Source organism: Myiozetetes cayanensis, unplaced genomic scaffold (genome assembly GCF_022539395.1).
Source record: "Myiozetetes cayanensis isolate MyiCay16 unplaced genomic scaffold, myiCay2020 scf10, whole genome shotgun sequence".
NCBI lineage: Eukaryota > Metazoa > Chordata > Aves > Passeriformes > Tyrannidae > Myiozetetes > Myiozetetes cayanensis.
In genome coordinates, this window is record NW_026086605.1 from 35,798,233 (window position 1) to 35,812,109 (window position 13,877).

Sequence of the window (13,877 nt, forward strand, 5' to 3'; positions counted from 1 at the left end):
AGAGTCCCAACAGTTCACGTTATATTGTATTAACAAACTAAGTGTCACTCGTCTACCTGCTTTTTATGGCTCCTGAGAATGCATTTGGTTTCTGTTTCACGTGGCTGCTTTCTTTGCTAATTTGAGGATTAAAAGCAAAAGAATAGGAGGTGACAATATCAATATTTGACTGGTTAAATGTACTAAGCTGTTAGTTTTCCTTTGAGCAGAATTGTACTAAGCAGAAAGCTGTGCTGTAGGTGGGGTTTGCGCCAGGCTGCGAAAATCAGCGCAGTAAAGATGATGATGCCAGTGAGAACAGAGCACAGTCACACTTGGTCCCACCGACCCCTGCAGCTCCAGGCTGGGGCAGAGGGGCTGGAAAGCTGGGAAAGGCCCTGGGGGTGTGTTTATCAGGGCATTCCATGGAGAAAAAAGAGTGTGCTTTCAAACTGCAGCGTGTTTAAACACAGGGATGTCATAAAGCTCCTGCTGTTTCTTCGTGGTATTTCATTTAATTCTGAATACAAGGGTTCAGCTCATACAGATAGTTTGGATTACAGACCATCTAGTTCCCACCCCAATACAGGGGCAATAAGTTCATTAATACACAGGTCCTTTCTGTACCTCCCGAGGAACTGAGCTGTGAATGCAGGAGGACAGGAGGTCAAACAGAATGGCAACTCAAAATAGTGTTGAATAACTTGGCACCTTTTTAAATACTGTGTTGATTTCCTCCCTTGGTTGATTTTGGATGCAGCAAAGTACAAAGGTCGTGCATGCTTAGAGTGGAATCATTGGATTCTTGGATAAAAGTCTATTTTGGGCCTTACTTCCCGTTCTGGAGTTCTGCTGTCACTGGGACAGATGTGGAAATCTGGGTGAATTAACATCCAAACAAATGGAGAGGGACTTTTTCCAAGTGGTACAACAGGGGGGAATGGCCTCCCACTGCCAGAGGGCAGGGATAGATGGGACAGTGGGAAGGAATTGCTCCCTGTGAGGGTGGGCAGGCCCTGGCACAGGGTGCCCAGAGAAGCTGTGGCTGCCCCTGGATCCCTGGAAGTGTCCAAGAACAGGTTGGAGCGACCTGGGCTGGTGGAAGGTGTCCCTGCCCATGGCAGGGAGGCAGAACTGGATGAGCTTTAAGGTCCCTTGGCTGGTACCAAACCAAACCTCCAGATTCTTGTGTCGCTCATTCTCAGGTTTTCATTTCTCGCCGTTGTTGGATCCGATTCTGTTTTCTCTGTGTGATGTTTCCCTTCAAACAGAAAATACACTGGTTTTGCAGCACTCACAAAATTTAATCCTTAAAATATTCCCTCTGATATGAGGAGATCGACTTTTTTATTTATATTTTTTTCCCCATTAAGTTATTATGGAAAAGAGTGAAATGGGAAAGGTGGTTAAGTCAATACATGAATATTTGAATGCAGGAAGGAAGATGGACAGGAAATGGCTGTGCTCACCTCTGGTGCAAAAATTGGACTGCTGATAAATTTTGAATTCTCAAATAGGGAGACAATGGAAAAAACCTAAATATCTTAGTAAGAAATGCTGGTTTTCAGCCTCTGTGCTATCTCCAGAATATAACAGATGATAAGGCAAGGAGAAAAACTATTCTGTCCTCCTATGACACTTCTATTCCCTTCAAGCAATGTGGGCTTTTACAAAAGAACACGTGGATTTTTTTGGGTTGAAATTTCCACGGTGCATCAGCAAGGCTGCCACAATATGTGGATTTAAACTGAAAGGGCTTCCAGTGTTAATAATACTGTAATTAAAATTAGATACACACGGCCATTGCGCTGTGGACATGAGACTGTGTTCTTGTTACCAGCTCTACAAAGTGTCAGTGAGGCTTTATTTATTTTTAAAGCATGTGTATCATGAAACCAAAAGGAGAATTAATCAAATGTTGATGCATTTGGATCCTTTCCTCTTGGAACTTGGGTTATTTATCAATCAGGCGAAATGTGAGCTGGCAGTTCTGTTATAATCAATTTGCACAGAGGATGGGCTGCTGAAGGCTGGATGTGCTTGCACAGCCAGTGAAACCTCATTCCTGGAATTGCTGCTCTCCAGGGAATTTACCACATCTGGAAGAAACCAGACTTTGCTGAACTTGCTGCACATCTGGTGAGAGGGTGGAGGAGTGTTTTGTTGATCTCATGGGGGCACCTGTGTACAGGGGAAATTAAGCTGATAACGTAGTTTCAGAGTAGGTTTGCATACAGCCTGTGTGGTATTAAACCACTGTCCACTGTGTTTAATTGCAGCTGGGAAATTGAAAAGGATTTCTGTACATTGGGCAACCTCTGGGGAATGAATGGCCTGTCCTGCCCCCTGCTCAGGATGGGGAGGGAATATTTGGAGACTCTGCAGCCTCTCTGGGCAACCCGGTGAAGGTGCCCCACTGCTCTCCCCGTGCCCACCAAGCCTTTCACCTCACTGCAGGGACCTGCCAGGGTGGTGGAGCATGAACTGCCCTCATAACCCACGGGAGGGATGAGTCCTAACCTCGTCCTGGTCCTTCATACCCTTGGGAATGACTCCCAGAATGATCTGCTCCCCCACCACTTTCCCCAGCACTGAGGGGGGAGGTTCTGGACCTCCCCAGATCTCCCTTCTTACCTTTCTTGAAGATACAAGTGACGTTTCTTTTGTTCTAGACCTCAGGAACCTTTCAAGTGCAGCAGAGAGGGGGTCTGGCAGTGACATCAGCCACCCCCCCCCCCCTTAGCATGTGTGAGTGCATCCCATTTAGGTTGGAAAAACCCTCTGAGATCCCCAATTCCAGCCGTTCCCCAGCACTGCCAAGCCCACCACTGACCCATGTCCCCAAGGGGAACATCCACACGTCCTTTGAACATGTAGATTTTTTCCCAGCGCCTCAGGAACTTCATATTTGCAGTGTTTGATTGGTTTCTGCAAGGCTGTCAACCTTCAGCTCTTCACACCCTGTTTTGATCTCTTGGCTCTGTGCATCTGGTGACCCGAGTTATCTTTGCTCAGGGTGGCTCCAATTTTCCCCTCTTCCCACGTATCTTAATCAATGTCTTTTCTTGCACTTAAAGAATTCTTTGCTTTTCTAAGTTTTTGGGTTTCAACTCACAGTGACAGATGAGAAATAGAATAAAAGAAGTGCATTTTCATTAAATACTTGCTCAGTCCACTTCCTGAGGAGGCTGCTATCTCCCACATAATTAGTCTGGTTGAATTGCTGTGCATCTCCTGTAGGTATTAAGTACAATTACTGGTCTTTTAAATTAGCTATTCAAATGTTCATCCCTCAGGTGAACTCAGCATTCAACTAATTCTCTTCGAGACCTCCCTTTTTCTATCCTGTGTTTAATCTAGTAATGAGAACTGATGTAGAATTGAAAATCTGAGTGCAGGGACAGGTTTTGTCTTTGTGAATAAGGAGAGGGGGGACAAAAGGGTGCAGAAAACCCAAACCTTTTCCTATCCATTACTAAAATGTTGCCTGATAATCAGTCTTCAAAGTTGTCACAGACATATGGAAATGGCAAGTTTTCCCCACCTTTAGCAGCAAGGTAAAAGACTTTCCTGCCTCTAGAGTGTTGTCACAGATAGACATTAGAAAAAAACAGGGATTGTGAGATAAGATTGACCCTAAATTGTGTGTCAGCGCTCCCAGAGCAGTGAAACCATTAAAATCAATAATGGCTTTGTTCTGTAATGTCTCTCATTGACAGAAATGGCTGTATTTGCTTCCTGCAGTAAACAGGCATCTTTGTTCATGTAAAACTCAGACATCCATCACTGAAAACTTGGCATAACGGCTTCATAGTTGGTGTTTTTCTTGAAGGGAAGGGAAGAGAGACTTGTATTCTTTGGAAAGGTGGTCTCTGTAACTGTGACTGTTCACTGCACCACAGCCTTGCTGATCCTGAAGTCACCTGATCCGTGACCAAAAAAAAATGGCTGGTTTGGGGTTTGGGGTTTTTTTAAGCACAGTGTCTAGACACATTATGTGCCAATTTAATTTCCCTGCCACATCACAAGCTTCACTGACAGTAAAGTCAAATTTCTTCTGAGTTCCAAAGGTACTCTGTGCTTCTTGTCCTTAAGCCATTTTTTAATCCATATCAGTGGTTCTTTCCTTGTGCTGTACTTTGTGACCTTGGGAATTAATCCAGTGTGTGACATATAATCCTAAATCTTAGCCTAAATCTAGATAAATTGTGTCCCTTGTTTCACCCAGAGCTCCCAGTTCAGGTATGTTCTTCAAACTTTGTCGACTTTGTCAGCCCTGACCTTCCCTCTCTGTCTCTGTGCTGGCTGCTCCTCAGTTTGATTGCACTGATTCAAACACTGCAGCACAGAATTACAGAACGGCTTAGTTTGGAAGGGCCCTCAAAGACCATCACATCCCACCCCCTGCCGTGGGCAGGGACACCTTCCACTAGCCCAGGTTGCTCCAAGGGCCATCCAGCCTGGCCTGGGACACTTCCAGGGAGAAGCCCAAATGAAAATCCCACTCACTGGGGAGGTGGATTTTGGGGCAGAGGGAGGGAGTCCTGTCCAGGGATCTGTAGGAAGCACTGTGCACCCACATGTGCTGTCAGCATCTTTGGGGCTCAGCTCTCTTGCTGGTGCCTTGGGTCCTGTTGCACAGTCAGCAGTCTCCAGTTCTCCTTTGTCCTTCAGAGATTTTTCCAAAACTCTCAGTGCTGAGAGTTTGAGGAGCTGTGTTTGCTCACGGGCTGCGGAGCTTTGGGTTCCTCGTGGCCACGTGAAAGTTTGCTGTGATGGAAAGGCTTTCTGTTCTTCTCTCCTCCTGATTTGTAGTTGTTTGTTTGTTTTTCACAAAAGGGGGATCTGTCCAGGGCTATCCACTTCTTTACCTGGATTTTGATTGTTAACTCCAGGCCATCCCCGGTCAGTCTCTGTTTGTAGCTGAACTTGGCTGAGAGCCCTTGACAAGTGAGGTGTTTTTCAGGCTGAACAAGACAACGGCCACCCCCTTCCCGCCTTTGCCAACCTGCACATCGAGGTGCTGGATGAGAACAACCAGAAGCCTTATTTCACCAGATCCACGTACGAGGGCTTCATCCTGGAATCCTCCCCGGTGGGAACCACCGTCTCGGACAGCCCCAGCCTCAGCTCTCCCCTGCAGGTCGTGGTGCTGGACAACGACGTGGAGGAGGTACGTGCTGGTCCCTGAGAGCATCTTGATTCTTTTCAGGGCTCACTCTTTTTTAAGTTTTTAATTGAGACAAAGCAGGTTGGATCGATAAATTGAAAGTAAAAACCACCTCAAATCCACGACTTTTAAGAAACACGAGAGACTGTTGTCACTGAAAGATACTGTTGTACTAGAGTGATTTATTGTCCCAAGAAGCTGCTTCAAAGCCCAAATTCCTGGAGAATATCTCCTTCCTGCCCATTAAAACATCTGCCTCTGATTTATGGGCATTGAGAAAAACCGGTTGGAAGGCAGATGGGAATGACTGTTGGATGTGGGGGCTGGATAAAAAGTGTGGAATGAGGGTGTGGGACATCAGTGGGCATTGCTGAGGGTCTGGATTGCCTGTGAAACACTCCTGTTGAGTCCTGTTGTTAAAAGCAAGTGTCTTGTTTGATCAAATTCCTGGGGTCCTGGATATTAGTAGAGGAATAATGAAGGTGTGCAGGCATCAGGGGTGTGTTTATAAATATATGTTATATGTGTGTTTATAAATATATGTTATATATGTTATATAAATATATGTTGTGCTGGAGAGAATCTCCTGGTGGGGTGTGTTCCTGAGCACGACAGACAGCAATCCACTGCAGCTAATGCCACAGTTTCATGGCCTTTGTAAACTGCTAATTTGAGGCATTTTCTTGGAAGAGTAAGGAAACCAGTGGCTTGGGAAGCCTTATGTAAAGAGCCCTCAGATCAGACTGTTTGAATTCCTCATCTCAGCTTTGGTTTACTCAGGTCTTAAGGTACCCGTGTGGCTTAATTTAATTTATGCCATTTAAACAGGCCACTTAATTATATCAGCACTTGGCAGGGCTGCTCTAGTTAAAGGTCTGTTTGCCCTGTCACATCTGTAAATTAATTTTTGGAAGGTTTATAGCGGGACTCAATTATAATTCCCACGGGGTTTAAATTCAGAACGTGTTTCGTTCTTCTTTTTTTTTTCCATCCTCAAGACACACAGTTCAGATGCCCGCTTTCCTCCTGCTTTTATCAGAGGACAGGGAGTCATTTTAACAGGAAATACAATCTCCACTGATCCTTCAATTAGAAGACAGAATACATTATGTCTGGCCAGTGCCACTAGTGGAAACTGAGATGCACAGGCACGGAGAGGGTTTGATGTCAGCGTCTCCTCAGCAACCCCTGACTCAGTAAACACGCTCATTTACTGAGGAACAGTGAACACAGCAGAGCATTCAGGCCTGCAGGAGTTAATGAGCATTGCCTGTGCTTACAAACCCACCCTGAGCTGCCATCTAGGCCTTTCTCTGCTGGAAGCCCCCTGCCCAGGGAGGCTGTAACCATCAGTTCCCCCCGTGTCCTGATGTCCCTCGGTCCCAGGTTTGTGTCTCCTCGCTGGGATTCACCCTGTGCCCTGTTTTCCCTCCGCAGGTCGCCCCAGGTGCCCTGCCCGTAGGTATTGGGTGTTGTGTTTGAGAAGCTCCTTTTCTTGCTTGAATTGTGTGATTTCTTTGTTTTGCCCTCCTCCCTTTCCCTCTGCCCTGATGGTGTGTGAGGCTGGGGCTGTCCCTTGGTTTGTGAAGCCTGCAAAGAGCCCTTTAAATGCAGTGCACCAAATTCAGGGCATAAAGTCATGTGTTTCATGAGAAGGTTCATTGAATGCTTAATGTTCATTAAATAATTATATGTCCTCACAGACATCTTTAAGTATTACAGAAAGTCCTTTTTTTAATTGAAAAAGTACCTCCTAAACCATGTCAGGTTTAAAAGTACCTGCTAAACCTTCTCAGGTTGGAACTCTGTGCTTGAAATGGCCCTTGCAGGTTGCATGTGCGCTCTTTTGCGTGGATTCTGATCCTCTCCTACATAAATTTACACGCTAAACTGTTTCTCAGAGACCACTGTTTAAGTCCAGACCCTAAAATAAAGTAGTTAAAAAAATTAAAGTACTGGCAGCGGTGTTGGCAGCACTGCTGGGTTATTCCCATGGTTGTATTCTCTCACGTGGGATGTTCAGTCAAGTGACCTGACTTTCCTGCAGCACAAAATGTGATGATAACGTAAAATATCCATGCTAATGATGTAAAGGCGTAACAGTGCTTTTCCAGATTAAGGAAAGATTAGGGAAATAAATTGCTCTGTGGGTCTGGCGTGCATGGGAGGTACATGAACTAGGCATTGATTGCTGTAAAGGCAATTTAACTTCCACACTAGGATAACATTCCTAATGCAGGAATAGCAAAGGAACAGGATGGATTACTCTGAGAGGGCGTGGGATCTCCATCATTGCTTTTCCTGGGGAGCAAATTAGGGGAAAAATACTGTTTATTAGTGTTCAAAATGACATGGCAAGCGAGAAGTGTAACAACTAGCCGGGGTTTTTGTAAATTAAACTTTTGCCTGACTCTATAGTGTCTGCAAAGGGAACAATTATTGGCAACTAGCTCCTGTAATTTTTCACTGCTGTTTGCATTGCTGACTGGAAAAGGAATTGTAATTTTCCTGGGAGCTGGCATTGCAGCAAAGCTTCAGGGAACGAGAAACCACTCGTTTGGAACACTGGGATAGTTCTTGCCACGTAGCTGGAAGGGTTTCTCCTTTAAACTGGGCAATCTTTACCTTCCAAAGCCTGGGCTTTGTTTTGGCTCACTGAGAGAAGTTCCTCTCTCTCCTTCTGATCGTACTGATGTTGTCCTGGGAGTTGTTCACGATGCCACTCAGTGCCTGTTGGTGACATCTCCGGTGCTCTGGGGGGTCCAGTCCTACAGCACTCACACTAATGGCAGGCAGGAATGAACCTTCTGGAAGCACTTTGGACTCAGGTTGAGGAAAATATCGAGAGAAGAAGAGCCTAATGCTCCTTTTTTTGGTTAATTTGCTGAATTCGGCTGTTTGTGCCCATGCTGGGTGTCCTGCCCTGTACGGGGCGGGTTCTGTGCAGTGATGGTGGAAACCACCTGGTAATACCCTGAATCTTCTGGTAGGTTTTATTCATCCCTCTGATCCCTCATCTCCACGTTATTTGGGGCAGTTTAAACCAGTTTTTATGGGGCTTGTCTCCCAGCCTCTTGTGTTTTCTGGGGTGGAATTTGCACTCCACCAGCCCGGCCCCATCTGACGGAAATAAACTCTCACTCGTGACCGAGAGCAGCACGAGAAGTCAGGTTAAATTAACCACATTATGGGCAAGGACACGGGAATTTGTTGGAATGCTGGAGGCAATAAAAGCTAATGCAGTTTGTTTGCAAATTTAACTAATGTAGAGTGACCCTTGCAGTCCAATCAGTTAAATAACTCAATAACATCTTGAAAGAGATGCAAGTCGGGAGTGACTGAAGTACTCATGAAGACATGAGTAAACTTACAATGCCTTGGCTTGCCTTCATTTACCTTAAAATGTTACTTTCTAATGGGAACGGTGCCACGGTTCATTTGTTATGTTTTTTTTTCCCCTTGATCAACTGAGAAGTTCATAATTCTGCATCAATGTATTTTGATTCTTTCTGAGATGCAGAGAGTCTCTGAGCTGCATCTATTTAATGATGCACTTCAACACATCATTATACTTTTCATTGCACCAACCCAACTGTTTTATTGCTCTGTTAATCAAGATCAGTTTTGTTTTGGTTTTAATATGCCTGAATCTGATTTCTTATATTGTTATATTTGGCTTAGAAATTACTGTTTCAATGGGAAAAAAAAAAAACAGTCATTTAAAACTAACAGATGCAGGTATTTGTTTACCATTGGATTTTCTCACTCTGGAGGTTAAAGTAGGGTTTTAATACATTTTTCATGAAGAAGATTAGATTTATAGGCCAGCAGTGGGGGTTTAGCTTTTTGGGGTTTTTTTTTTACAGTTTTGAGGATTCTCAGTCACAGGCTTTGTACTTTCTGCCTATTTAGTTTTCAACTAAAGCAAACACATCAAATAACTGGAGAGTTAATGTTAACAGTGTAGCTGAACTTCTAATAAAACACCCTTTTTTTCTTGATGTGGTTTGAAGACCAAGGATCCCCAGCTCCACCTCTTCCTGAACGATTACAACACGTTTTTCACTGTGACTCAGAGTGGCATCACCCGCTACCTCACCCTGCTGCAGCCCCTGGACAGAGAAACCCAGCAGCTCTACACCTTCTCGGTGAGTGACCACCCCTGCAGCCCCAGCCACGGCTTGCTGGGAGCAAGGGCTGGTTCTGACGTCCTTGGGCATCAGGAAAATGGCCCAGGAGGAGCAAACAGCAAACCCAGGGGAGCTGATGGGGGCAGTGCCTTCCTCCAAACTGCTTCTCCCAATTTGAGAGCTGCATTTAGATTCCACCTGAGCGTCATATCCGTGGTCTCAGGTGTGTCCCCTGCTCCTCAGCCCCCTCCCACGGCAGCATCTGAGCCCTCTTTTTTTATCCCTGGCCTTTGAGGCCATCGGTGCCTTTCTTTTCTCGTCCCCTGAGCTGGGAACAGGACACCTGTCTTGGTCTTTTTGCTTGATTTCAGGAGCAAATGAAAAAACCAGGCTGCAATAAACCACAGCCAGCAATATTTTAAAAAAAAGTAAAGAGCTAAAAATGGACTTCATTGTCCCTCAGGCTGTGAGTAAACAATGGCCCTGCAGCAATTTGGAAAGGGGCTGTTCCTCCACAAGGGTTCCCAATCTGTGCCTCCCTGTTTTCTGTCCTTTTAGCAGAGCTCAAATCTCCTCTCTGGAGTAAAAAAGGCCTTTAGCTCTTCAAGTGCCACCCCAGAATGCTCTCTTGGAGCAGTTGGAGGTTTAAGAGAGGTGGAGGAGCTCCTGAGTGAGGTGGGACTTGACAGGTGGCTCATCCCTCCCAGCCACGGACCGTGCCTCCTATCCTGGCCCCAACCCTGGGAAATTCCAGGTGATTCCCCCTCATTTCTCCTGCTCACCTGACACAAAGAGCATTTCAAAGGTGTGGGTTGGCTTTTGCTTTTCCCCCGAGTCTTGCCCTCTGCAGGCTCAGGCTCAGCTGCAGCCTGGTGGAATTCTGAAGGGCGGGGAGGAGTGAAATGCCGATTTTGGGTTGTATTTCCTCACAGCTGGAGTTGTATTAAGGACACACCATTAACATATGTTCCTACTCTGCTTTTTTTTTTTTTCTCCTGCTGAAGATGACAGCTTCTGATGGAGTCCAGGAGAGCATCCCAGTGACTGTCAATATCGTGGTGATCGATGCGAACGACAACTCCCCCACCTTCTCCAACATCTCGTACAACGTCAAGATTTATACGGACATGAAACCCGGGGAAGGTGTTATAAAGGTAATTTCAAGTCTTTTTTATTGGCTTTGTTAACTCACTTTCTGTTAGCAGTAGATTGGAAACCAGCTAGAAGTTAATTTTGTGTATCTCCATCCACTTCATTAGGTAAATAACCATTAAAATTGCTCCTCCCAAATGTTAGGCCTGTCTTAGATGAACAGCTGCAGCTCAGCTGCTTCACCTGAAGTTCCACAAAACCTTTTCAGCTGGAAAATTTCAAAAGAAGAAATAGCATTCTCCTTTATTAGCAGGATATTGACATAAAATGCTTTGGGGGAACAGGTAAACAGCTGAGCAGAACATAACTAGGAATGCTTTTACCACGTCATAAAGGCTGTTGGTTTTCACAAGTCGTTTGTTCCTGGAGCAAATGAGCAGTGACAAATGTGCTGAACAGGGGCCCAGGGAGAAGCAGCTTTGATTAAAGTTTGCCAGCACTCATTGATGTCTTAGTGCAGGACTGGAGGTGAGTCCTGGTGGCACTGAAGAGAATGGAAAAAGGCTTTTCTTGGGTAGTCGTTCTTCTGAGATCTCAGCCATTCCCTGAGTGCTGCCAGCGGGTAGGGACAAGATCCCACTGGTGGAGGCAGTGGGAATACTGGGAAAATAAAACTCATCAGCTGACTTGAGTAATAAAATGTCAGTTTCTGAATTATAGTCAGGAATGAATCAGGGTAGCAGTGATTTTCCAGCATTAGGAGAGGGCTCCGTGTCTGTTCTGGCACATGCCCCCTGAGCTGTAATTGTGCATTTGCATCTTTGCATCTTCATTCATGCTTTTCTTGCCTTTTCACCAATCTCCTTAAGCTACAAGTGCTTAAAAACCATCAGGGAGAGCCAGGGGGGAATTTTCAGCAAGATCTGAGGGAAAGATCGAAGTTTTAAGCACAATTAAGTTCCTTTAAGCAATGCACAAGCGGAAACAAAAGATACCAAATATTGTTGTCCTGAAGGGCACAGGGAATGGCTTCCCACTGCCAGAGGGCAGGGCTGGATGGGATAGTGGGAAGGAATTGTTCCCTGGGAGGGTGGGCAGGCACTGGCACAGGGTGCCCAGAGAAGCTGTGGCTGCCCCTGGATCCCTGGAAGTGTCCCAGGCCAGGTTGGAGCAGCCTGGGCTGGTGGAAGGTGTCCCTGCCCATGGCAGGGGTGGCACTGGATGAGCTCAGGTCATTCTGTGATTCCATGATTATGACTTTGGGCTGCTTGGCTATTTGGAAAGCTGCTCTTCTTTTCCTGTATAACCCCCCAGGCTTTCCTTAGGCTGGGAAGGTGGGTTTGTGCTGCCTTACTTCAATTTCCTTCTGCTTTATAAAGACCTCAAAGGCCAAGCTGACCTTTCTCTTCCCTTTTTTTGAACTCTGACACAGTGATTTTGATGGCTTGTTCTTGGTACACAGAACAAACTCCCCATGTAACCCCAGCTCCTCCCTGGGCTGAGGATCCTTTGAGATCCTCCGCTCAGCCCTGACCGTTCCCACAGGAAAATGACCCGGGTCGGATGTGATTAGTTCATAAAAGCCACTCTCTGATGCGAGGAAGTAGGTTAGAAAAAGAACAGTGACCTCAGAAAATCTGTACAGGCTCATAACCATTTATTATAATAATCAGGCTGATTTCAGGGAGGATCAAGACAGATTTTCCTTTATGAGTCATGTCATCCTGCTACCAAAATGCAAATGTTGCTACAGCACTGGAAGTGCTCTCGTGGAGTTGCCACTTTGCTTTTATTATCCTGAGGGTGAGAAGGGATTGAGATTTTTTTTCTTTTTTTTTCTTTTTTTTTTTTAACTGAGTGCAGTTGCATGAAAATGTACAAATAAAATATACCAATAACCCCAGTTTTTACTTTCTCTTTGCCCCATTTTGTGGAGAGCTGGCTTGATTTTACTATTGAAAAAAACCCTAAAACATATTAATTAATAGTTTATATTGTGTTTGCTGTCTGGCACGCTCCAAAAAACCCTTAAAGAAAATAAAACAATCCTTAATTTCTGCTTGAAAATAACCAGAACTAGCAGGAAAATACAGTAATTACAGGCAAAATTCAAATTTTTTCCCCTATTCTTTTCTTTCTCCCAGCATGGTTAGAGCAAGAAATTTGCCTTCTTTCCCTGTGGCCTTTCAGAGAAGTGAGCAAAAGTTTTTATTTCAGTACATGTGGAACTATTTGAGGCCTTGGTTGAGGAGAGTAAAGTGAAGTTGAAATGTCTTTACGTTCCGTCCCTTCCTGCTTGAGAATTTCTGGTTTTTCCTTTTGCTTTTATTGTTATTTTATTGTGGCGACTGAGACCGAGAAATGTGCCACTGAAAACAGTTAAATGTGTGGTAAATAATATTTGCCACTAGGAAGACTGTTAAAGCACTTAATTCCATCTTTACTATTTTATTTTATTTTTTGCTGTCCAGTTTTCCGCTCTGGTACTGCTGTGATTCAGGTATTTAAGCTGGTTGTGCCCTGATGGTCGGAGCATGGAGCAGTGGGTGCTGTAGCACCCTCACAGACAAGGATTCCTTCCCACTATCCCACCTAAAGCACTAAAAGTGTTGCTGTGAGAAGCTGACAGGTCAAACACTGACGCCCAGTTTCCTCCAAGTATCAAGTGAGTCTGACCAGAGCTGATAGTGTGACCAAGAATGCCTTGCTAAGCTTAAGGTCATCCTTCTGATCTCCTTTCTCTCCCAAGAAAATCACTTCTTGCAGCAGCAGAACGTGCACCTGCTTTGCAAAATTTGCAGTGCATTAAATATTAACGCAGTGGAGCTGACACTGCTGCATGCAAAGTGTCTGAGGAGAGTAAAAGAAACCTTCTTTTGCTCTTCTTTCCCGTATATTTTAGCCCATGTTTCTCAAATCTTGTTAACTATGAAGCTCTATCAGTCTGGGACAGCTGGAGATAGAATTTCTAAAATCATACATTATGGCAGCTGTTGAACTTTAATTCTATTTCATTCCAGTTTTGATTCCTGTTTTTGCCCCCAAAATGTTATTCAAATCACTTATCTTTCCAAGCATTCAGCATTTGTGGGTTTAATTAACCTTCTAAGTATATGGGCTTGTGTAGTCAATTAATTTTCCTTTTTCAGGCTGTCACGGTAAAAAGTGGCCTGGTTCCAAATCCTGTCATTAAATACTTAGGGCCTTGTGCTTTGCATAAAGCCTTTATTTATCTTTTTTTGTGCCAGTGTTACTTTTGAAGTTCAGCAGAGAGGGTTCATTACAGCTCTTTTTTCAGCTGTGTCACCGAGGTGGGTTTTTACTCCCTGGGAGGTTAATGAACACGTCCAGTTGTTGTGGAGAGACAGGAGGAGTGATTAAAGTGCAGCCTTCATCCTTTTCAGAATTTCAAAAGAAAATACAGAATGAGCGAGATAAAAGCCCTCACACGTGGATATAAATTTGGGGAGATGAACTCCCATTTCATGATTTTTGGGGGCATTTCA

General features: G+C 44.8%; 1 protein-coding gene across 7 annotated transcripts in view; it reads left to right on the top strand.

The window, feature by feature from the left end:
- PCDH15 (protocadherin related 15) overlaps positions 1-13,877 on the top strand; it is a 460,568-nt gene that overhangs the window by 346,874 nt on the left and 99,817 nt on the right. For all 7 annotated transcript variants that reach the window (XM_050305502.1, XM_050305496.1, XM_050305499.1 and 4 more), the window contains 3 exons: positions 4,946-5,152; positions 9,163-9,297; positions 10,284-10,433. In XM_050305502.1, coding sequence (XP_050161459.1) covers positions 4,946-5,152; positions 9,163-9,297; positions 10,284-10,433 — 492 coding nt within the window. The remainder of the gene's footprint in view (positions 1-4,945; positions 5,153-9,162; positions 9,298-10,283; positions 10,434-13,877) is intronic.